The 25479-nt window shown below is 43.4% G+C and overlaps 2 protein-coding genes across 2 annotated transcripts; one reads left to right on the forward strand and one right to left on the reverse strand.

Annotated features, from left to right (window-relative positions):
* The first annotated feature begins 331 nt into the window (after window positions 1-331).
* On the forward strand, window positions 332-4380 carry LOC108697863 (adaptin ear-binding coat-associated protein 2). The gene is made up of 8 exons (XM_041571777.1): window positions 332-719; window positions 797-897; window positions 1126-1230; window positions 1319-1415; window positions 1497-1605; window positions 1771-1906; window positions 2519-2606; window positions 2750-4380. Exons 1-8 carry the CDS (start codon window positions 628-630, stop codon window positions 2790-2792), a joined length of 771 nt encoding a protein of 256 aa, XP_041427711.1. The 5' UTR covers window positions 332-627; the 3' UTR covers window positions 2793-4380.
* A 2674-nt stretch (window positions 4381-7054) lies between these two features.
* On the reverse strand, window positions 7055-25048 carry mfap2.S (microfibril associated protein 2 S homeolog). The gene is given in 9 exon segments (NM_001094039.1): window positions 7055-7754; window positions 7864-7937; window positions 12042-12129; window positions 12256-12294; window positions 12824-12979; window positions 13572-13601; window positions 14769-14816; window positions 20961-21025; window positions 24937-25048. Coding segments are annotated over 8 exon segments (576 nt in total). The 5' UTR covers window positions 20998-21025; window positions 24937-25048; the 3' UTR covers window positions 7055-7650.
* Window positions 25049-25479: the final 431 nt, after the last annotated feature.

Consider the following 25479-nt stretch of genomic DNA (forward strand, 5'->3'; position numbering starts at 1 on the left):
TCCGAAAAAGGGACAGTTGGGAGGTATGCCAACCACTTCTATCACCAGAGGTGTCAGTCACACAGCCCTTTGCCTATTATAAATTACCCACTTACAAAAAAGAATAAGAAAAGGAATTCAGGCCTCTCCTATTCATATTCCAGTCTCTTATTCAAATCAGTGCATGGTTGCTAGGGGAATTGGGACCCTAGCAACCAAACTGCTGAAATTACAAACTGGAGAGCTGCTGAATAAAAAGCTAAATAAATAATAAAAAATGAAAACCAATTGCAAATTGTCTCAGAATATCTGTCTAACTAACAGTTAATTTAAAGGAGACACCCCAGGCACATGCTGGTAACTATATATAGATAAATATAGAGTCACAATATTGCCCCAGAGACTGAATGTGACAAATAGCCCTAAATACTGGGGTGGGGCTGTTCTATTCATTCATTGGCTCAAAGAATCAATCATTGCCCCGCCCACAGGCAGTTTGCTGAATACGCCCAAGCGCTTTGGCTTGTGTGTGTCCGCTCTACCCCGCTGTGCCGGAGTCTATGGCCTTTGCTGCCGCTCTGGCCTCCCTTTCGTCTCAGTGGGCGGAATTGTCCGGTTGCGCTTAGCAGAAGTCTTGTGAGTACCAACATGGCGGATGCTGACTACGAGTCGGTGCTTTGCGTCAAGCCGGAAGTGCACGTGTACCGGATTCCGCCTCGCGCCTCTAACCGGGGCTACAGGTGAGAAACTCCCTCCCACTGCCCCTCGGCCTTTGCCTTTCTCCTCAGTCTCCCTCACCCCCTGTCTCTCCCCCCAGGGCCGCCGACTGGCAACTCGATCAACCGGCCTGGACCGGCCGCCTGCGCGTCACCTCCCGGGGCAAAATGGCCTTCATCAAACTGGAGGAGCGGAGCTCTGGTAATTACCTGCCCCTGTCATGTCTGTCTGTAGCTCCACCCCCCCCCCATTCTACTGTTCTCTCCTTCTTCTCTCTAGTTCATCCTCATTCCCGCCCCTCCCCCAGCACTGGCCCCTCCCACCCTGACTCCTGCCCCTCCCCCTGGTACCCACCCGTCTCTCCGTCTCATCATCATGTGTCACGTGTGTCCCTCCCACAATGCCTCTGACTTCCCCTCATTCCCCCAGGTGAGCTCTTTGCTCAGGCCCCAGTGGAGCAGTTTCCGGGTATCGCAGTGGAAAGTGTCGTTGACTCCAGCAGATACTTTGTCATTTGCATCGAAGACGGAACCGGTGAGTCCAACAACTCCCAGCGGCCTCCCAACTCCCAGCAGTTTGTATATAAACAGAAGTAGATGTGTGTATTGTTGGACCCCTCTAGGTTCTGTTACCCCAGGGCGTCGGGCTTTCATTGGCGTGGGCTTTGCTGATCGAGGAGACGCGTTTGACTTCAATGTCGCATTACAGGATCATTTCAAGTGAGTTCTCCGCTTTGTTGCCTAGTAACCGCCATTAACCCTTTCAGTTTAGGTTCTACTGATTGAGTGTGTTCCGCGCAGGTGGGTGAAGCAACAGGCAGAATTGGCCAAACAGGCTCAGAATCCGGAGCAGGGGCCCCGGCTGGATCTCGGGTTTAAGGAGGGACAGACCATCAAGATCAACATTGCTGTAAGATTTGACTCTTAACTGTACAATTAGTATCGTTGCCTGTGATTGGCCCAATCTCACGTCCCAGCGGGAGCAGCCATAATGTGATGGAAGTTAGGGGTTTCCCTTCTGATATTTGAGGGGTTCCATTAGGTCTAACAAAATTTCTCTTTTTTTGTATCCTAGAACATAAAGAAAAAAGAAGGCAGCACAAAGCCACGCCCTCTCAGTGGCACTCTCAATCTGCTCCCGCCTCCCCCTGGGGCTAAAGTGCCGGTTCCAAGTGCCAGTCCTGCCCAGCCTGCTACCCCCACAAGCACAGGTATCTAACACTGCCCCCCACTGCCAGTCCTGTATGTCACATCCCATACCAGTGACTGCCACATCCCATCCCAGTGACTGTCACGTCCCATCCCAGTGACTGTCACGTCCCATCCCAGTGACTGTCACGTCCCATCCAAGTGACTGTCACGTCCCATCCCAGTGACTGTCACGTCCCATCCCAGTGACTGTCACGTCCCATCCCAGTGACTGTCACGTCCCATCCCAGTGACTGTCACGTCCCATCCCAGTGACTGTCACGTCCCATCCCAGTGACTGTCACGTCCCATCCCAGTGACTGTCACGTCCCATCCCAGTGACTGTCACGTCCCATCCCAGTGACTGTCACGTCCCATCCCAGTGACTGTCACGTCCCATCCCAGTGACTGTCACGTCCCATCCCAGTGACTGTCACGTCCCATCCCAGTGACTGTCACGTCCCATCCCAGTGACTGTCACGTCCCATCCCAGTGACTGTCACGTCCCATCCCAGTGACTGCCTCCCACACGCTCCCAGTTTACCAGTACAAAGCTCCATTTGCTCCAGTCCCTTATACCCAATTATAGACCTTTCCTCTGATTGGCTAAACAAACCATTCTCCTTTCACTGCAGATTTGCTGTTGGAACTTGGTGCCCCATCACCCTGGGCAGGTCCCCCGGCTCCCTCAGATATGTGGGGGGACTTCACTAAGGCATCTGGGTGAGTTAAAGGAGAAGTAAAGGTCTTGTTGTTAAGACTGAAGTAGATTGTCTCTATACTGAACCACCTGTTTGTTTACATGTTGGACAGGAAGGAATATTTGGGATTATTAGTCGGCACTAACCCTCCTGCTCTCTCCATAGCGCGGCTGGTGGGCAGCAGACCACAGGCTGGGTGCAGTTTTGAAGAGGATGGGCTGAACCCCCCAGCAATTAGTGCTAATTCTGACTCCTGGGGGGGGTTCCTTCTGGACTACATTACCCAGCAGCACCTGGTGCACCTTTCATTTACACTGGGTGGGACCAAACAATAGGCCATGGATTCTCTGCCGCTTCCCAGCGCAGGACATGAACATTAATCGATTGTCTGCGAGTGATATTTGTATAATTGCACTGTGTGGGTGGAGCCTGAAGTGGCGCTGTAGTCACATGACTAAAGCAAATTCTCATGTAATAACTATGCAACTGGCGTATGAAAAACAGGGGGAGCACCAGGGCAGCCCTACCTACCTACCTACCTACCTGGGCTGCAGGGACTGTGGGTCGTTTCTGGCTCAGGCAAAGTATATGGGACACACTGGGCCCGACCTTATACGTGACCATTAGCCCCAGTGAATGAGGCCAGTGTTGCTGGGCAGAGCCCCCCGGGGCACTGGAAGTTCCCACTGTGCCCAGAAACAAAACAATGTACAAGAATGTGTTCCCATATTATATCTCTATTTCATATAAAGGGCTTCAGTGGGAAATGTCATTATTCAGCCTTAAGCAAACAAACAGCAATTCACCCCTGAAGGCTCACTTCCCCTTTACAAAATGATTGTTGTTTTTAGTTTTTATATAAAGATGTTTTTATTTGATATAAACCGAAGTGCCTTAAAGCCTTTAAAGGAAATGTCAGTCCAGGGAGACGGAATTATTTAACCCTACCAAACCTGCACTCTAGTTCCTGTGCCTGGGACACCTACTGGCTTTAATAAGTGAAATGTATATTAAGGGTAAGTTCCTTTGCATTAGCGCAACTTGGGACCACTCTCTTGGGTAAGTGAATGCAATATCCCCAGACCGTAACCATGTGCAGAGTTGTGATTCCTGATTCTGGGCTGTTCTCCTTACCATGGTCAGCCAGTGAATGGCGATTGGTCCAAGCTGATTCCTGCTGATCAGGTGACTGCTTTTTTGCTGCTATAGGAGCTCCTCCTGCATTACTGTGTGTGACCCATAATGATTTATGCAGTTGGAAAACCCCTATCATTATCCTTCTGCCTGACCATGGGAAAGAGAGCAGCCCAAAAAGCTCTGTACATAGATAAATACTGGGTGGGATTGGATTCACTCTCCTGATTCATCCCAACTCAATTAACCCTTTGATTGGGCAGTTCCAGAGTAATAAACATTCCATGATCTGTGGGTTGGGGAATTACTGGGAGGTTCCCAAAGACAGGGGTAACTGGGAGCCCCCTTACCACCCCCCAATACCAAAGGAAAAAACCCAAAAGACATTTGTGTTGTTTAAATTAAGCAGCCAATGAGAGAAGAGCATAAAACCATGTGCAGCACTAATAGGGGGGCCGAGACCCTCGTTGTCACTGGGGGAGGAGCTTTACATTCCCATATTGCTGTGATTGGACTTTACACTATTACTGGGCTCTTTCTCTGGGGTGGGGGGAGTGCCTAATTATCTAAGGGGGTTCTGCTCTCAATGAGTTTTTTTTTATTATTTTGGAATTTCATAACTCTGTGTTCTGAACTAACCCAATAAAGTTTATTATCTGCGAGTGGGCGTGGCTCCTGCACTTTTGTCTCGCTCTCACCTGGGGGCGGGGACAAGCCTAAACCCCACGGTGCAACATACGTGTTACTGGTCCTTGGGGTCACTGCATCCACCACCAGTCAAAATTCCTTTCCTACACCCCAAATACATACAGGCAAGCTCATTGGCTCTTCATAAATAATGACCCTATTGTATGTGAATGTGATGGGGACCTTAGACTGTAAGCTCACTGGGGCAGGGCCTTATGGGAATGTGATAGGGACCTTAGATTGTAAACTCACTGGGGAATGGACTGATGGGGATGTGATAGGGACCTTAGACTGTAAGCTCACTGGGGCAGGGACTGATGGGAATGTGTTAGGGACTTTAGATTGTAAGCTCACAGGGATATAGACTGATGGGAACATCATAGGGCCCTTCAATTGTAAGCTCAGTGGTGCAGGGAGTGATGGAAAAGTAATAGGGACCTTAGATTCTTATCATTTACTGGGACAGATGGAAATGTATATTTCATATACTGCGCTTTGGATCATGTTGGTGCTATATAAATGAGTGGTAATTAGGCCTTAAAGGGTAACTAAGCTACTTGGCAATTCCTCTCTGCAATAAAACTGCACTCACCTGCCTCATTCACCTTCCCCTAGTAACCATGTACTGATTTCAATAGGAGAGGCCTGAATAGAAAGAGGAGTAATAAAAAGTAGCAATAACAATAGATTTGTAGCCTTACAGAGCATTTGTTTTTTAGATGGGGTCAGTGACCCTCATTTGAAAGCAAATGTACATTGGGGCACCTTCATAATTAGTTTTTCAGAGATCCCACCCCTCAAGCCTAAATTCCCTCCGGGTTTCACCTGGGACAAAACTGCCCCTCCCTGTCTCCTCCAGTCAAGTAATTAATGTATCATTTTGCTCTCAGTAAGTCTCTGTCCCAATGTTGTACCTGCACCAGGTATATTGTCATTACCATAGCAACATGAACTCACTCATTGTGGCCCTCTCCATGGATATACCAAGTATCTTTCCTGTATCCCCTACTGTAAATGATAAGGATATTAGAAGTCACTGAGGGGTTGTTCTGTGACCATATAAAGGCACAAGGCTGCAGGCTGAGTTGTACAGGGAACTCTGAGTAAAACTGTACTTACTGTACTCTCTGCTGCTCTCTTTCCCATGGTCAGACAGGAACTTCCTCCTGGGTAAGTCAATCCAATCTCCCCCAGTACTTACCCAGGTACAGAGCTCTGATTCTCTGTACTTCCTGCTCCTGGGCTGCTCTCTTTCCCATGGTCAGACAGGAACCTCCCCCTGGGTAAGTGAATCCAATCTCCCCCAGTACTTACCCAGGTACAGAGCTCTGATTCTCTGTACTTCCTGCTCCTGGGCTGTTCTCTTTCCCATGGTCAGACAGGAACCTCCCCCTGGGTAAGTGAATCTCCCCCAGTACTTACCCAGGTACAGAGCTCTGATTCTCTGTACTTCCTGCTCCTGGGATGTTCTCTTTCCCATGGTCAGACAGGAACCTCCCCCTGGGTAAGTGAATCCAATCTCCCCAGTACTTACCCAGGTACAGAGCTCTGATTCTCTGTACTTCCTGCTCCTGGGCTGTTCTCTTTCCCATGGTCAGACAGGAACCTCCCCCTGGGTAAGTGAATCCAATCTCCCCCAGTACTTACCCAGGTACAGAGCTCTGATTCTCTGTACTTCCTGCTCCTGGGCTGCTCTCTTTCCCATGGTCAGACAGGAACCTCCCCCTGGGTAAGTGAATCCAATCTCCCCCAGTACTTACCCAGGTACAGAGCTCTGATTCTCTGTACTTCCTGCTCCTGGGATGTTCTCTTTCCCATGGTCAGACAGGAACCTCCCCCTGGGTAAGTGAATCCAATCTCCCCCAGTACTTACCCAGGTACAGAGCTCTGATTCTCTGTACTTCCTGCTCCTGGGCTGTTCTCTTTCCCATGGTCAGACAGGAACCTCCCCCTGGGTAAGTGAATCCAATCTCCCCCAGTACTTACCCAGGTACAGAGCTCTGATTCTCTGTACTTCCTGCTCCTGGGCTGTTCTCTTTCCCATGGTCAGACAGGAACCTCCCCCTGGGTAAGTGAATCCAATCTCCCCCAGTACTTACCCAGGTACAGAGCTCTGATTCTCTCTACTTCCTGCTCCTGGGCTGTTCTCTTTCCCATGGTCAGACAGGAACCTCCCCCTGGGTAAGTGAATCTCCCCCAGTACTTACCCAGGTACAGAGCTCTGATTCTCTCTACTTCCTGCTCCTGGGCTGTTCTCTTTCCCATGGTCAGACAGGAACCTCCCCCTGGGTAAGTGAATCCAATCTCCCCCAGTACTTACCCAGGTACAGAGCTCTGATTCTCTGTACTTCCTGCTCCTGGGCTGTTCTCTTTCCCATGGTCAGACAGGAACCTCCCCTGGGTAAGTGAATTAACTTACAGTCAGAGCTGTCTCTGGTAGTCGAACTCCATTAGATGAATAAAGACCAATGCTATTGAACCTGAGAACGAGAGCAGCCCACGATGTGTAAGTAATAAGGGTAAGTATCCGTTATTCGCTTATACCCAGGAAGTGCTTGTTAGTAAGATTCATACAGGTGAGTCCTGGTGTCTGTGTATAACACTCACCTGTGACTCGTCCAATCTCAGAGGACAGAACGTCTGCGACTCTTTTTCCAGCACAAGGTAAAATTCTGCACTTTATTCATCTTTTGTACAAAACAATTACAAAAAGAAGTCAAGTAAGAGCAGCCCTATTGTGCCACTGGGGAGGTTGCTTTGTATGTGGGGGGACAGTCTGGAAAGGTGATGGGGAATGAAGGAGATTTGGGGAGATGGGGGCGGGTACAAAGTGGAGGAGAATAGTGAAATGCATGATGGGAGCAAAGATGAGCCCAAAGCTGATCCCAGCAGTTAGCCCATTGCCAATGTTGGGGTGTAAGAGCTGCTGGGCCTCTGGTTTCCCATTGGAAGAGAGAACTGTCTGTGCCCCCCACCAAGGCTGGTAATTGGCATGAGGTTTATCAGGAAACCCGCTGGCTGCCATTGGGCATGAGATGTGAGTAGGGCTGACTATCATATGGGATAAACAGTAGAGATACGGAGGCTAACAGCCCTCGGTGCCACTATTTGCTGGCGGCACATACAGTACAATACAGTAACATAAACGATACAATAATACTAGCGACCCCGACCCACTGGAAAGCCCCCCGAGTGGGACAATGTGACCGGGCCCCGTCCTTCTGCTGTGGCCCCAATGCAGATCCTTAGCAGCTGCCGCAGCTCCTGGAGCAGTGAGATCCCATTGATTGGCACAGGCCACTATTAGCCATCACCCCACAGCGAGAGAACTTGTCTCGGCACAGATCCGCTGAGGGCACGAAAAGAACATCAGGCGCGTTATTTACTGCTAAAGGGGAAATAAACTCCTGTACAACTGCCCCAGTCTTAGTGTTACACATATTAGAGTGTCAGCTCACCTCTCAGAAGCTCCTCGTGTGCACAAACTGTACGGACGCAGATTTCCTTATTGATCACGTACATGCGCCGCAGGCTGGGGAACCAGAGACACCGAAGCTCATTAACCTCAGACCCAATGGGAACCCACAGTACCCCCAAGAAGTTACCCAGGTACAGAATTCTCCTTTATTTTATTTCAAACTCCAGGGCTGTTCTCATTCCTATGGTCAGGCAGGAACCAATCCCTCAAATTTACTAGAGGGCGAAGTGACTAACAATGCCGGAAATTCACCAGAGTGACGTCATTTCGGTACTTCGCCGATTTACTAACGGTCGCTGGCATACGATGGGAAGTTAAAGTTGAATGGACGTATATGTTGCAGCAAATACATTACACTACACAAGTCCAGGGAACCTTAATATAGACTCTAGCACTACTTCGCACTCTTACGCCAGGTGAATTTTCGCTCTGGGAAAAAGCGTTACTTCGCAAATTCAAGATGCGGATTTTACTCTTGCGCCAGACTTGCCTTTGCCTCCTCAGACCTGGGGAAGTGCAATAGAGTAGATAGGATTTCCTCAAAAAATAGTTAAAAAATTTTCTAAGTTCCAAAAAACGCTGGCGACTTTTCATTTTTCAGGGTGATAGGCTGCAAAAGACCCTCATTTTTTTCTGGGGTACCCGGCTTCCCCCCTACATTTCCTAACATATTGCACATAAATTATAGTCCAAATATATATCCCAATACCAATTCTGAGATTCGAATTTGATATAAATGATTTTTATCTGCTTGATCCTTTATATCACAGCAGTTAAGAATCCGCTCATTAATGGATTTCAGGAGCTCTTGCTACTTTGTTGAACAAAGGGCGGGGTTCCTATTAGACTCACTTAGCACAGAAAATGGTGAGGGTACAGACAGGGTTAATTTGGATCTTCCCTCATTGAGAAAAATAAAAACGCAGTCTGATTTTTATCCTGTGAACAGTAGAGGGGCATTGACTGATATTTTTCAGGAACTAGTGGAGAGAGATCTAACTAAACTATGGCAGGAACAAAAGTCCAAAGGTAGAACAGGAAATCTCACATTTGATCAGAAGAGAGCGTTAAGAGAGTTGAAGTTAAACAAGAACCTGGTATTTAAGCAGGCGGATAAAGGAGGGCTCTTGGTAGTACAAAATGCGAAGGATTATGAGAGTGAAGCATTAAGACAATTAGAAGATGTGGAGACATATAAAATTCTAACTAAGAACCCGATTAAGGAATTTAGGAGGCAGTTAGAGAATATAGCCGAGCATGGTAAGTCGGTAGGTGTGATCAATCAGAGTATGTGGGGAGCGATAGTGCCGGAGTTCCCACAGGTTCCAACATTTTATCACCTGCCCAAGATACATAAGGGGGGGAGGCCCCCTAAAGGTAGGCCCATTATATCTGGGATTGGCTCTCTAAATGAGGGGCTGTCTGAGTTGGTGGATACAATCTTACAGCCGTTGGTGAAACGGTTAGGTTCATATTTGAAGGACACGCAAGAAGTATTAAAACTATTGGAACAACTTGAATGGAATCAGAGTTATGGGTGGGGTACTGTAGATGTTGTATCACTTTACTCAAGTATACCTCACAATAAGGGCATGATAGCTGTGAAATACCACTTGGATAAATATAGTGATTTTTCTGAAGGGGTAAAGGATTTTGTATTGGAAGCGATCTGGTACCTACTAACCCATAACTATTTTTCATTTAATGGTGTGTTTTACCTCCAAACACGTGGGACAGCAATGGGGGCTCGTTTCGCGCCCACATATGCCAACTTATATCTAGGCTGGTGGGAGGAGGTCCACGTGTTAGGTGGGGATGCCCCCAACTTGGACCACATCGTCTTGTATCGCCGTTTTATTGACGATTTGCTGTTTGTATGGAAAGGGACTGGAGAAGCCTTTGGAGAATTTGTGAGGGATCTAGAAAATGTAGAACTCAATTTGAGGTTTACCAGCACCTTCAGTACTAACAGCATTGTATATTTGGACTTAGAGATATTTGTTAAGGATGGGGGAATAGCTACCACAGTCCACACAAAACCATGCTCAGGAAATTCCCTATTGAGGGCAGATTCCTGCCACCCTCGGCACCTCAATAAGGGAATACCTAGGGGCCAATTTTTGCGGCTGCGCAGGAACTGTAGCACTGAGGAGAATTTTGTTGAGGAGGCTTGTAAGTTGAGGGATAGATTGTTGGAGAAAGGTTACACTCTGGCTGTGCTACAGGACGCCTTTGGATCTGCCTTATGTGCAGATAGAAAGAAATTAATTGAGAGTAAAAGCAATAAAAGATGGAATATTGGGCATCAATCTGCGCAACCAGTTACTCTAAGTCTGAAGTTTAGCCAGCAGTTTGGCCAAGTTAGGGGCATAATAAACAAGCATATGCCGATATTACATGCAGATAGAGACTTTAAGGAGATACTCCAGACAGGACACAGGATAGTGGCAAGGAAAGCCCCCACATTGGGGTCCATCCTCGCACCAAGTCTTTACACTAGAAGCCCACAACCAGGCACATGGTTGCAAAGTAAGGGAATGTTTAAATGTGGAGCAAAAAGGTGTATTACTTGTTCCGTTGTGCAAGTTGCAGACAGCTTTGAATCAAGTATTACACAAGAGAAGTATAGAATTAAAGAATTTGTGAATTGCAATACTAAATCTGTAGTGTATCTACTAACTTGTGGTGCTTGTTCAAAGCAGTATGTAGGTTGCACGATCAGGCCATTAAAAGAGAGATTAAGGGAGCATATAAATTCTATAAGATCAGGGAGTGAAACTACGGTGGTGGCAAGACATTTTAAGGAGTGCAATAATAGCAACATAAGGAAACTTAAAGCACAAGGGATAGAACATGTAACTATGGGACAAAGGGGTGGCAACCTGCAGGCAAAACTACTGCGAACGGAAGTGAAATGGATTCACAGATTACACACAAGGCAGCCGCAGGGGTTGAACTCCATTTTTGATGTTAGTTGCTTTATAGAATGAGCTCTGAAAAATGAAATAAGGATCGCAAAAATCTATTCTTAATTAAACAGAAAATAATAAAACATCCCCTTAAAGAAATAGAAAACAGCGAATGACCATATTGAAATTTTATATCCACATACAACTGAAAGTGGTATTTAAAAACTGAAACATATCAACAAGATTTAAATTGAAACTGTGGCAATATAGAGAAAAATGGAAAAATGTATGCAACAATGTATCAAAGTAGAAATGTTAAACTAATTATTTTAGAAGTTCTTTGTTTCTCCTGTTCTAATACATATATTTTTTTTATATACATATATATATTTTTTTTCACTTCTTCCGAAAAAATCCTTATTTGGATTGTTGCAATGTGGGGTTAACCAATGCATAGTTTTAATTAGTTCACCGGGTGAAAGGGGAGGGGGAGGTCCCCATGTGGGTATAAATAGTAGTATGGAATTGAGCATGCTCAGGTCTCTGATGAAGTACATAGTTACGAAACGCGTCAGACCATGTATTGGCATTTCTTCTTTTAACTGATGTAACCAATAAAGGATGAATTTTTAATCAACAACCCATTTGAGCGATCCTTTTTGACCTTGGAGTGCGCTGCACCGACTTGGATGTGCACATAAATTATACACTGGGCCCATGTCTAGGGCAATATAACAACTTTATTTTATTTTATTAAGGTTCCCTGGACTTGTGTAGTGTAATGTATTTGCTGCAACATATACGTCCATTCAACTTTAACTTCCCGCCGTATGTAAATTAGCCAACGCTAGCGATTTGCTTGCCGCAGTAACACTAGCACAACTTCGCCTGCGTTCGGCGCCCTGGATGCAACTTTGGATTTTAGTGAATTAGCGTTGCCCTGGCGAATCTACTCCTGGCGAAGTTTTCCGATGTCAGCGAAGCCGTCGCTGGTGAATTTTCGGAGGTTAGTGAATTGTGAATCCAATGTCCCTCCCAATAATTCGGCAAAGAGTTCTTGTTTCAGGTACTTCCCACTCGAGGGGTGTTCTCTTTCCTATTGTCAGGCAAGAACCTCACCCAGAGGGATATTCCAGCCTGACCACGGGAAAGAGAGCAGCTCAGGAGAATCAAAGCTCAGAGCTTTGTGCCTGATTTTGTGGCCCTTATTATTAGCCCTGGGTATAAAGCCCGTAGCCCAATTTCTTACCTATAGAAGCAGATTTCATTCAGGCACTGCTTGCAGGGTTTGTGCACTGAGTACAGACGGGTACACGGATACTGCTCCTCCCGACAATCTGAAAGGAAAGGCAAAGTTACCCCCGGAAATAAAGGCTTAACAGGCTACAGAGACAAACACAAGCCCTGGAAGTAGCACTTGCTTCTCTGCACAAGTCTAATGGTTCCCTCCGTAGTTCTCTTACCCAGAGGTCCCGGCTCTGTTGGCTCAGTCACAGCGGGGTCTGCGGAGAGAAAATGTGGGGGAACATTACACAGACAGACAGGGGGTGAGGGACTATTGAGCTCAGAGCAATATAATTAATAGTGATGCACCAAATCCAGGATTCGGTTCGGGTTTCATCCAGGATTTGGCTTTTTTCAGCAGGATTCGGATTGGGCCAAATCCCTCTGCCCGGCCAAACCAAATTTGAATCTAAATTTGCATATGCAAAGTAGGGGCGGGGAGGAAAATTGTGTGACTTTTTGTCACAAAAAAAGGAAGTAAAAAATGTTTTCCACTTCCCACCCCTAATATGCAAATTAGGATTCAGTTCAGTATTCGACCAAATATTTTGCGAAGGATTTGGGGGTTCGGATGAATTCAAAATAGTGCATCCCTAATAATCAGAATCCCCAACATCCATCCGGTCTCACGTAATATACTGTACATAACACGTATCTGTGGTTGGATCCATCAAGTGGTAGTATGGCAGCTCCTCACATTTTTCCTACATTCCCTGCATCTCTGCATTACAGTTACTTTATCATTACCCATGGTTGGCATGGCGATGATCTCTTGCTGCTGCTGACGCTGCTGCTGCTGGGGTTCCGGTTCAATTGGGTCAAGCTGTAGCTGCAACTGCTGCTGTTGTTGTGGGTTCTGCTGATGAACTTGATCTGGGGGCTGAAAAGGAGTTCCAGTTGTGTCTGTGCAGAAACAGAAGAAAACTCCATGTGATATCCATGTCCCATTATATAGATAATGGTTTGCCTTTATAAGAGAACTGTTTCCCATTATCAGATGACTGTTTCCCATTATAGGGGAACTGTTTTCTATTATCAGGACTGTTTCCCATTATAAGACAATTGTTTCCCATTATGAGAGGACTATTTCCTATTATCAGATGACTGTTTCCCATTATAGGTGAACTGTTTTCTATTATCAGAGGACTGTTTCCCATTATAAGATTCCAGTTAACTGTTTCCTATTATAAGACAATTGTTTCCCATTATGAGAGGACTATTTCCCATTATCAGATGACTGTTTCCCATTATAGGGGAACTGTTTTCTGTTATCAGAGGACTGTTTCCCATTATAAGACAAAAGTTTCCCATTATGAGAGGACTATTTCCCATTATCAGATGACTGTTTCCCATTATAGGGGAACTGTTTTCTATTATCAGAGGACTGTTTCCCATTATAAGATTCCAGTTTCCCATTATCAGAGGACTGTTTCCTATTATCAGAGAGTGGTTTCCCACTATGAGAGGACTGTTTCCCATATGAGATGCTACTTACCTCCATCATAATAGTAATAGTTGGAGATATCTGGGAAGAGAAACAAAAAATTGTAAACAATAACAAGTGAACAGGGATGGAGGGTGATTTTTAGCATGGGGGGGGCTGTGTCAGGTGTAAATGTCAGTTAAATGCAGCCAATCAGTTTGTTAGAACATGTAATGGGCTAAATCCATCACAACAGACAGAGCCAATAGCAGCAAAAAGTGAAATGAATAGAGATGAAATATGAAAGATAGAACGGGCACTCACAATATTCCAACGTGACAGTTTAATAAAATAAAAAAGTAAATGTTTATTCAATATTATATCTCCATAAAGGGCATAACGCGTTTTGTGCTGCACTTAGTCATAGGCTGTGCAAAAAACATCAGAATATAAAGTGAAATCAACCAATGGGAACATCAAAGGGGAGCGAAAAGAAGTAGAAGAAGTTTAATCTCTTGAATGTGTAACAAGTTGATCTAATTGGTTCTTAATCAGATCAGATAATGACACAGGTACTGTTTACTAAAATGTGGTACAGCTATGGGGGCGTAAAGTTGCCCCCGCATGTGCAAATATCTGTATGGATTGGGGGGAATTCTTTTTTCTCTACATGACAATCCTATTAAAAGGTATATGTACTTGACGACCTACTGATTGGACTGGTACTAGAGAAATATTTGAACCCTTAATGATTTTAATTTAATGACAAAAATAACCTCCGCTTGAATTTCACTTTTGATTTTAAAGCTGAATCTATTATTCTTATAATCTCCATAAAAGACACCAATGTTACTTTTAATTTGAATACAGAAAACAACTAGATGGAATTTTTTGGATCTGAGACTACCTAGAGACATGAATTCACAGTTTGCTTTTATTATTCTTCATGTTTGAAATTTTAAGATAAACTAAAGACTAAGTGCCTAGAAGCATGAAACTTGTCAGGCCTTTTATGGACATATATATTGAAAAAACTTTTTCATTTTAACACTTGGGAATTTTATTTGTGCCACTCTATGTTAGCTCTTGTGGTTTAATCCACTCCCCTCTGGCTGTAGGTTTGCGCCTGGCAACCAAACCCAATATTTCTACTGGTGAGTTTTTATACTTGATACATGTCTGGGATAATAACCCATTATAACTCCAATTGTACATGTCCCATGTATCTGTGGGGATTCCCAGCACTTTGTTTAGGCTCCTGCTCCTTACCTTGGTTATTGGTATAGAGAGGGTCCGTATCCAGCTGAGCAAATATCCCTGTTCAATAAAGCAGAAAATAATGAGATTCCTGTTTTTTTTATTAGAATGGAAACTGCTAAATGCATGTTGTCAAGACAGGTTAACTGCCATACCATTTACATGTGTACTACATATGTACTACCCCAGAAAACATGGCAGCATAAATACAGCTCAGATTTCATGTATAATACCCCAGAACACAAGGGAAAATAAATATAGTTCCAATTCCATGTATAATAGCCCCAAACACAGCAAAGAATCAATACAGTGTCAATTCCATGTATAATACCCCAGAACACACAGCAGATAAATACAGGGCCAATTCCATGTATAATACCCCAGAACACACAGCAGATAAATACAGTGTCAATTCCATGTATAATACCCAGAACACACAGCAGGATAAATACAGGGACAATTCCATGTATAATACCCAGAACACACAACAGATAAATACAGGGCCAATTCCATGTATAATACCCCAGAACACACAGCAGATAAATACAGTGTCAATTCCATGTATAATACCCAGAACACACAGCAGGATAAATACAGGGCCAATTCCATGTATAATACCCCAGAACACACAGCAGATAAATACAGTGACAATTCCATGTATAATACCCCAGAACACCGACAGCAGATGAAATATCAAGGTGCCCAATTCCATGTATAATACCCCAGAACACACAGCAGATAAATACAGTACCAATTCCATGTATAATACCCAGAAACACACAGCAGATAAATTACAGTGCCAATTCCATGTATAAGTACCCAGAATACACAGCAGGATAGAATACAGGGCCAATTCCATGTATAATACCAGAAACACACAGCAAGATAAATACAGGCCAATTTCCATGTATAAATACCCCAAACAACACAGGCAGATAAATACAGGTCAATTCCAATGTATATACCCCAGAACAATAAATACCCAGAACAGCACAGCAGATCAGGGCTCAATTCATGTATAAACCAGAAACCACAGCAGAGTAATACAGGCCAATTCCATGTATAATACCAGAAACACACAACAGATAAATACAGGGCAATTCATGTATAATACAGAACAACAGCAGATAATGGCAATTCCATGTATAATACCCCAGAACACAGCAGATAATACAGTTCAGATTCCATGTAATACCAGAACACACAGAAGATAAATACAGTCAATTCATGTATAATACCCCAGAACACACAGCAGATAAAACAGGCCAAATCCATGTATAATACCCCCAGAACCACAGCAGAATAATAAACTGCCAAATCATGTATAATACCAGAACCCACAGCAGAATAAATACACTGCAATTCCATGTATAAATAACCCAGAACAACAGCAGATAAATACAATTCCATGTATAATACCAGAACACAGCAGATAAATACAAGTGCCATTCCATGTATAAACCAGTACACAACAGCACGATAATACAGGCAATTCCATGTATAATACCCAGAACCACAGCAGATAAATACATCAATTCCCATGTATAGATACCCAGAACCCACAGCAGATAAATACGTGCCAATTCCATGTATAATACCAGAAAACAGCAGATAAATCAGGGCCAATTCCATGGATAATACCCAAACACACAGCAGAATAAATACAGTGCAATTCCATGGTATAATCCAGAACCCAGGCAGATAAATTACAGGCCAATTTCATGTATAGATACCCAGAACACAGCAGATAAATTACAGTGCAATTTCATGTATAATACCCAGTAAACACACAGCAGATAAATAAGGGCCAATTCCATGGATAATACCAGAACCACAGCAGATAAATACAGGGCAATTCATGTATAATACCACACAGCAGATAAATACAGGGCCAATTCCATGTTTAATACAGAAACACAGATAAATACAGGGCCAATCATGTATAAACCCCAGACCACAGCAGATAAATACAGGGCCAATTCCATGATACCCAAAACAGCAGATTAAATACAGTGCCATTCCATGTATATACCAGAACACACAGCAGATAAATACATGGGCCATTCCATGGATAATACCCAGAACGCCACAGCAAGATAAATACAGGGCAATTCCATGTATAATATCAGAACCACAGCGATAAAAGGCTCAACATGAAATACCCAGAACACACAGCAGATAAATACAGGGCCAATTCCATGTTAATACCCAGAAGCACACAGAGATGAATACAGGGCAATTCGCATGTATAAACAAACCCCGCAGATAAATCAGGGCCATCAGTATAATACCAGAACACACAGCAGATAAATACCAGGCAATTCATGTATGAATACTCAGAACAACAGCAAGTAAATACAGGCCAATTCCATTATAATACCCAAACACACAGTCAGAAAAATAAGGGGCCAATTCCATGTTTAATACCAGGAACCCCAGCAGATAAATACACTGCAATTCATGTATAATAACCGCAGAACACACGTCAGAAATGACACAATTCCAATGTATAGAACCCAGAACACACAGCAATAAAGTATCAGTGCATATCCATGTATAATACAGAACCCACAAGCAAAAATACAGGGCCAATTTCATGGATAATAACCAGAACAACACGACAGATAAATAGCAGGCAATTCCATGGATAATACCCAGAACCCACAGCAGTAAAACAGCTGCAATTCATGTATAATACCCAGAACACACATGCAGATAATACAGATTCCAATGTATAATACGCCAGAAAACACAGCAGATAAATTACAGTGTCAATTCCATGTATCATACCCCAGAACACACGCAGATATCAGGGCCAATCATGTATAATACACAGAACACAGCAGATAAATACAGGGCCAATTCCAGTATAATAACCCAGAACCCAGAATAATTACACTGCAACATGTTTAATAACGCAGAAACGGCAGTAAATAGCATTGTGCAATTCATGTATATATACGCCAGAAAACAGCAGATAAATACAGGCAATTCCATGGATATAGCCAAGAACCCAGAGATAAAGTACAGGGCAATTCCAATGTAAGTACGGACACAGCAATAAACAGTGCAATTCATGTTCTATACCCCAGAAACAACACAGAAGATAATTCAGGGGATCCATGGATAATTACCTCCAGAACCCCACGCAGCAAATACAGGGCCAATTCCATGTATAATTACAGAACACCAGCAGATAATACAGGCCAATTGCCATGTATACCCAGAACCACAGAGATAAATACAGGGCAATTCCCATGTATAATGACCAAACACACAGCATAAATACATGGGCAATTCCATTATATATACCCAGAAAACGACAGCAGATAAATACATGGGCCAATTCTGTATAATCCCAGAACAACCGCAGATTAAATACGGGCCAATTCCTGTATAAATACCCAGAACGCAAGAGATAAATATTCACTGCAATTCGCATGTATAGATACAGACGACACAGCAGGATAAACATTCCATGTATAATACCCAGAACACACTAGCGAGATAAATTCAGGCGAATCCATGTATAAATACGAACAAACGCAGATAAATACAGGGCAATTTCCATGGATAATACCCAGAACCCACAGCAGATAAATACAGGCAATTCATGTATAATACCAGAACCCACAGCAGATAATACACTGCAATTCCAGTAGTATATAACCAGAACACACAGCGATAATAAGTGCAATTCATGTATAATAACCCCAGAACCCACAGCAGAATAAACACTTCATTACCAGTATAATAACTCAGAGAACACACAGCAGATAAATACAGTGCAATTCATTTAATACGCAGAACACGACAATAAATACAGGGGCATTCCTATGGGATAATACCAGAACGCCAGCAGCTAAATCAGGGCCAATCATGTTTCATACCACAGAACACACAGCAGATAAATACAGTGCCAAATCATGTATAATACAGAACACACAGCAGATAAATACAGGGACCAATTACATGTATAATAAACTCAGAACACACAGCAGAATAAAAAGGGCAATTCCATGTATAAAGTACCGAAACACAAGCAGATAAATACAGGGCAATTTCCATGTATATATACCAAACCCACGAATAAATACAGGGCCAATTCCATGGTTAAATACAGAACACAGCAGATGAAATACAGGCAGATGTCCGCATTATAATACGCAGAAACACAGCAGATAAATTACAGTGCCCAATTCATGTATCCGCAGAACACACAGAAGATAAACAGGGCCAATTCAATGGATAATCCCAGACACACACCGATAAATCATGAGGCCAATTCATGTATAGATACCCCAGAACAAGCAAGTAAATAAGGGCCAATTCATGATAATACCAGAACACACAGCAGATAAATTACAGGGCAATTCTGGATAATACGCCAAAACACAGCAGATAAATCAGGGCAATCATGTATAATACGCGCAGACATCCACAGCGATAAAATACAGGGCAATTCCATGTATGAATAACCAGAACCCAGAGATAATACACTGCAATGTCCATGTATATTATAACCAGAACACACAGCGGATAAAATACATCCAGTATAATACTCAAACACACAGAGATAAATACAAGTGCAATTCGATGTATAATACTCAGAGAAGTCCAGCAGATAAAATACAGGGCCAATTCCATGGATTAACTCAGAATCACACAGATAAATACAGGGCAATTCCATGTATAATACCCAGAACCTCAAAGCAGAATAATACAGCTGTCCAATTCATGTATTAATCCCCAGATCATAGCAGATAATACGGGCTAATTCGCATGTATATAACCCAAGAACATCGACGGATAAATACAGCACCAATTCCATGTGTAATAGCAGAACACACAGCAGAATAAATACAGGCCAATTCCATGTAAAACCCAGAAACACAGCAGATAATACAGGACATTCCATGTATAGAATACCAATTACACAGCAGATAATACAGTACAATTCCATGTATAATACAGAACCCACAGCGAGAATAAATACAGACAATTCCATGTAATACCGGGATACACACAGCAGTATAATACGTGCAATTCGATGTATAGACCAGAACACACAGCAGATAATACAGGGCAATATCCCTTTATAATACCAGAACCACAAGGATAATACAGGTATCACCATGTATATTACCAGGAACAGCATTGCATGCAGTTATAATACAGGGCAATTCCAGTATATTATACCTCGAACACACGCAGGATTAGATATTTCAAGGGCCAATTACATGTATAATACCAGAACACAGCAAGATAATACAGGCTAATTCCTGTAGTATATTACTTCAAGTGAACATCCGGCAGATTATACCATGGGCAATTCAGCATTTATAAATACTCTGAAGCAGCACAGAAATATGTAAGGTGCGTCTGAGATGTCAGTGTATGATGATACTCCAGAACAACAGGCATATTGAAATGCATGGCCTGCATTATAATACCTCAGAGACACACAGTGGATAAGTACGTGCAATGTTCCATGTATATTATCCAGATACACCACTTATCTGGGTGTGTGGTTTGCAGAGTGATTATTAGTGCCAATCCCATGTAATAGGGTGATAGCTCCAGACACATTACAGCAGTATATAATAAGGTGCATCCATGTATATTCCAGAACCACAGCAGATAATACAGGGCCAATTTCCATGTATAGATACCCGAATGAAGCAGATAATTCAGAGCAATCCATGTTATACCCAGAACACAGCAGAATAGAAATACAGATGCCAATTCCTGTTAATACTCAGAACCACAGCAGGATATAATAAGTGCCAATTTCCAATGTAATAATACCATAACACACCCCGCAATAAATAAGTCCAATTCGCATGTAATAATACCCAGAAAACAGCAGATAATAGTCATTCCATGTATAATAGCAGGAACAACAGCAGATAAAATAAGTGCGAATTCCATGTATAATCCCCAAACAACACAGCAGATAAATACAGGACAGATTCCATGTAATAATACTAACTCCAGAACACACACAGGATAAATACCAGGACAAATTCCATGTATAAATACTAGAACACAAGCAGAAAAGCCTAGTAATAATGGGCTATGCCCACTATAGGTGAACTGGTGCCAATGCTGATACATGGCCTCGACTCCTAGCACCTTAGGTAAATCATTTCTGCCATTAGATTCCTACACAGGACCCTGCCCAGGAACTGATAAATAACTCACCGTGAAAACAGAGAAGGAGGAGACACACCGACCTCATGGTGCCGTTGGAGGATCCTGGATGGTCTCTGGAAGGAGGACAATTGCAGTTTAATAAAGTGCCTTCTTAGTGAACATATAACAGCACAGCAACACTAGACACAATATCCTAGTCTGATAATTATCAACAATGGCCAAACACAATTGTGTTAAATTAGCAAGACAGTACAGTGGAACCTTTATCATCAACCAATAGGAAGAGATGTTTTTCCTAACAGCGCTGTTTAAATGAGGAGACCAGTAACATGTAGTGAATTCTGCAAATGACTGTACCTTACAGTAAATGAACCCTTCCTATTGCTGATGGTGAGATCCCTTTCCTCCCAACCAATGAATACGATCCCTCTTTGTAGGGAAATCCCATAATGAATGTCCTTAAGTGAAGAGACCCTTTCTATGCTGATAGTGAATCTCTTCCCCAGCAATGGAATCCTCATTCCCTCTCTTGTGTAGTGGATTCCCATAACTGACTGCTGACGTATAACGGAGTCCTTCCTATGCTGAGGTGAGTATATTATTCTCCTCCCAGTCCGTCATGGGCTGGTGGAGGTGTTTGGGGATTGTCAGAATAGTTATCTGATGCTCTAGTAAGTGGGTGCTAATCCCGTTCCCTATGATTGTATCTCACACAATATATTGATATTGTACAATCAAGTCAGGAACCCACGTGCCCGTCATCTCCTGCACACCACACGTTGGGATAAATGATCTGTATCTCACCATGATATTGAATTGTACATCAAGTCAGGAACCTCACTGTCCTCTATCTCGTACCCCAAACCTTGGTATAAGATCTGTAATTCACAAGCATCATAGTGATATGGTATCATCAGTCAGGAAACCACTGTCCCTATAATCCCTGCAAGCCCCAAACTTGGGACTAATGAGTTCTCATCACATTTTATATTGAATTGTACTCAGTCATAGGAACCCCACTGTCCCTGCTTTACCCTGCATGCCAAACTTGGATAATGATACGTATCTCACAATATAATTGAGTTGTAGCATGTTACAGTCAGGAAGCCCCATGTCCTCTATACTCCTGCAACCCAAACGTTGGGATTAATGTAATTCGTTGTATTACACATATATTAATATAGGGTTACAATTCAGTCATAATCCCCACTGTGTCGTCTATACTCGTTGCAATTCCCAAACCTTGATATATGAGTCTGTATCTCAACATATATTGATATTGTACATATCAGGACCCGCACTTGTCCACGGTCTTAATATTCTGCACCCCACTTGTGTTATATTATGATCTGTATCACACATATATTTGATTAATTGTGCATCAGTCAGGTAACCCATACTGGTCCCGTCTATTATATCCTGGCAGCCCCCAAATCCTTGGATAATGATGCTGTAATCACACATATTTTGATATTGTGCATCAGTCAGGAACCCCACTGTCCCCTCTATACTCCTGCACCTCCGCAAACCTTGGGTATAATGTCTTGATCTCAGACACATATATTGTATATTGTGCGATTCAGTCAGGGGTAAACCCCACTGTCCTTTATATCTCCTGAACGCCCCAAACCTTGGATATGATTGTGCTGTATCGCTCTGACCTCAATAGATGATATTGTGTTACGTCGAGTCCTAGTTGAACCACTTCCCTCTATTAATCTGCCTTGCACCGCCCAAACTTGGATATGATCTGTATCTCACACATATAATGATATTGTACATCAGTCAGGAACCCCAGTGACTCCTCTATATTCCCGGGTCTCTAGTCTCCTCTGTGTTGTCCTTACAGTGATGCTCTTGTCACTGGCATTAGAATATAAAGGAAAAACTCAGGTTTATTGAGTGTTGGTTCCAACAGGAAACTACATTCCCTACATTTGGCCTATTTGGCTTAATATTCATTTTGGCTGCCAATAAATCCACTACTAGCCCTAAGTTTCATAGTTTCTGCCCAAACAAGCAAGTGGCAACCAGTCTGAATGGCTATTGTGGGAAAATACCAGTCCCCTAATGTTGGTGCCACTTTCACAGTTACACACAAAAGCTTCAGGAACTTTAGGTATTTGAAATTCCAACTGTTTTAACTTGTTGGAGCGGAAGTGGCTTCCTTTCTGCCCTGTAAACTTTATGGGCTCCTGCTGTTTTGCAATAGTTATAGAACAGCTGTCGCTGAACTACATCTCCCAACCTCCTCTGACAGGGCGGTGGGACTCTAAGCTGTAAAACTATTGGCTGATGGGGCTGAAAGCTAAACACAGCGGGGGGTGCAGGGGGTGGTTGGTCAGAAGAGCAAGAGATCAAAGGAAACGTTCATTTTAATTACGAAATTCTTACCCTTACGGGAAAACGTAACATGGAATTTAGTAAAGAGACAAATGAGTTGGCGGCAGCTGGTTCTGTGTATAAAATGCCTCCAGGTCTTTGTTTTTATTCCCACTAAACAAACATGTCAGTTGTGCAATGAATCAATGTTTTTGTGATTTTTATAGGATTTAGTGATTTTATTTTTTGTGATTTATAGGGTTCATATACAAATACAAGCTGTGAGTCGATAGTATGTCAGGCAGAGGTATCAGTGTAACCTTAGTGTGTAAATAATTCTTACCCAAATACATTGCATGACTTTCCCTACCCGTTAAAGAAAATCAAAACTGACCATTTCCCCCTTCAGCTATTATATTATATACCATGTTATATATTCCTGACAGTTGCTCAGAAGACCCACATTGCTGTACCATTAGAGAGAAGCGGGTGCTGCCATACTGCTGATCCGCTGATTTTCATTTCATTGCTGTGACTCTCACATCTCCAGCCATGGAAACAGCTTACCCCATGGGTTACACTCTGATCATTACATGTGTCTAGACTGGAAGTTTGCAGACTTTTTGGATGCAGTCCCCCCTCTCTGGTCCAACATTCGGCCAGGGCCCCTCTTGCTTATACAACATCAGTTATAGATAAATAAAATCCCTGTTGTTATAGTTTCCAGGAGCATCAACTGTGCAACCAAAGGCTTTGCCTTGCATGGGGCCCCCTATCTATGTTTTCGAGCCTCCCAACCTCACAATCTTGGAACCTCTATCGCTGCTCAGCTGTTGTTGAACTACAACTCCCGATATCTCAGATAAACAGTAATGCATATGAAATAAATAAGCGCCTCCAGTTTTTCCTAAGCTACAACTCTCAGCCCCCTAATTATTGAACAACAACTGGAGGAACCAGTTAATAACTCTTAGGGCTCTTACTCACGAGCGGTTGTAGCTGCGCTCCCCTGTGTTCCGTTTTTCTGCGTTCAGCCGCAGGGGAGCGCAGGAATAGACGCATTAATTTTTTCCAATGGGGCTGTACTCACACAGGCGCGTGTAGGCGCCGAACGCAGGTTGAGACGCAACATGCTGCATTTTTCCTGCGTTCCGCGCCTACACGCGCCTGTGTGAGTACAGCCCCATTGGAAAAATGTAATGCGTCTATTCCTGCGCTCCCCTGCGGCTCAACGCAGAAAAACGAAACGCAGCTACAACCGCTCGTGAGTCAGAGCCCTTAAAACAATGTCGCAGAAGCCAGCTGATGATCACACCTGGAGGAGAACACACACCTGCTACATTGTTTCAGAAGTCTTAACCAGCAGTGCAGACCAAATACTGTTTTTCAATAGCAATTCCATTACGCATTCCTATCAAGCCAATTAAAATGTGTCATGTGATAATGGAACAGAATTTTTTTTTAAATGATGTAAAAATGAAACCCTGTTTCTTGGTAGAGAGTTGAGTTTTATGAGACTGAAAAGGAAGGGGGTTCCTGTCCCATAGAGCTTACAATCTGAGTGTCCATTGGCAGACTGAGCTGAAGTGGGCAGGGTGGCACAAAGGTACAACAAGAAATGAATAATTACAGAATTTCAGTTTCATTTGGGCTCACGTCAGGTAACCCCCCACCCGTATGCCCACCAGCAACATATACTCACTCTGTGCCACTTAGATAGAGCGTCAGCTCAGTTCCCCAGGAGCAGCTGTGATACAAATCAGTCCCAATCCTCAGCACTGAGCTCTTGTAATGAATGAATGTCTTTGTCCCAGTGAGTTGCCTGTGAGATGTGGAACGTTTGTACTGTAAGGAAACATCTGGGAAAGCTTAGTCTGGCCCCCTATCCACTCCTCACCTCCCCCAGAACCAGAGAAAAGACTCCCAGCCCCCCACTCCCTCTGGCACTGATTTCCAGCTGTAATTAGAAGGGGGGAACAAGGGCTATTCCAGACAGTAAGTTTTATTTTGGCACTTAACCAGGACACACACACAAAGGAATACCCCAATTATAGTCTATTGGGCTGATGGGGGATGGCTTGGGACTTATTCACATTAAAACCTCACTAGTCTGTGTTGGAGACTCAAACTTGCTCCTGAAAATCTCTGAAGGATCCAGGAATTTCTCGTGCGAGATACAGGGGCGCCCGGATGCCAACGGATGTCTATCAGGACTAGTGGGGCCCCTGTGCCAAATACTGAGCAA

This window comes from Xenopus laevis, chromosome 7S (assembly GCF_017654675.1).
Source record: "Xenopus laevis strain J_2021 chromosome 7S, Xenopus_laevis_v10.1, whole genome shotgun sequence".
Taxonomy (NCBI): domain Eukaryota; kingdom Metazoa; phylum Chordata; class Amphibia; order Anura; family Pipidae; genus Xenopus; species Xenopus laevis.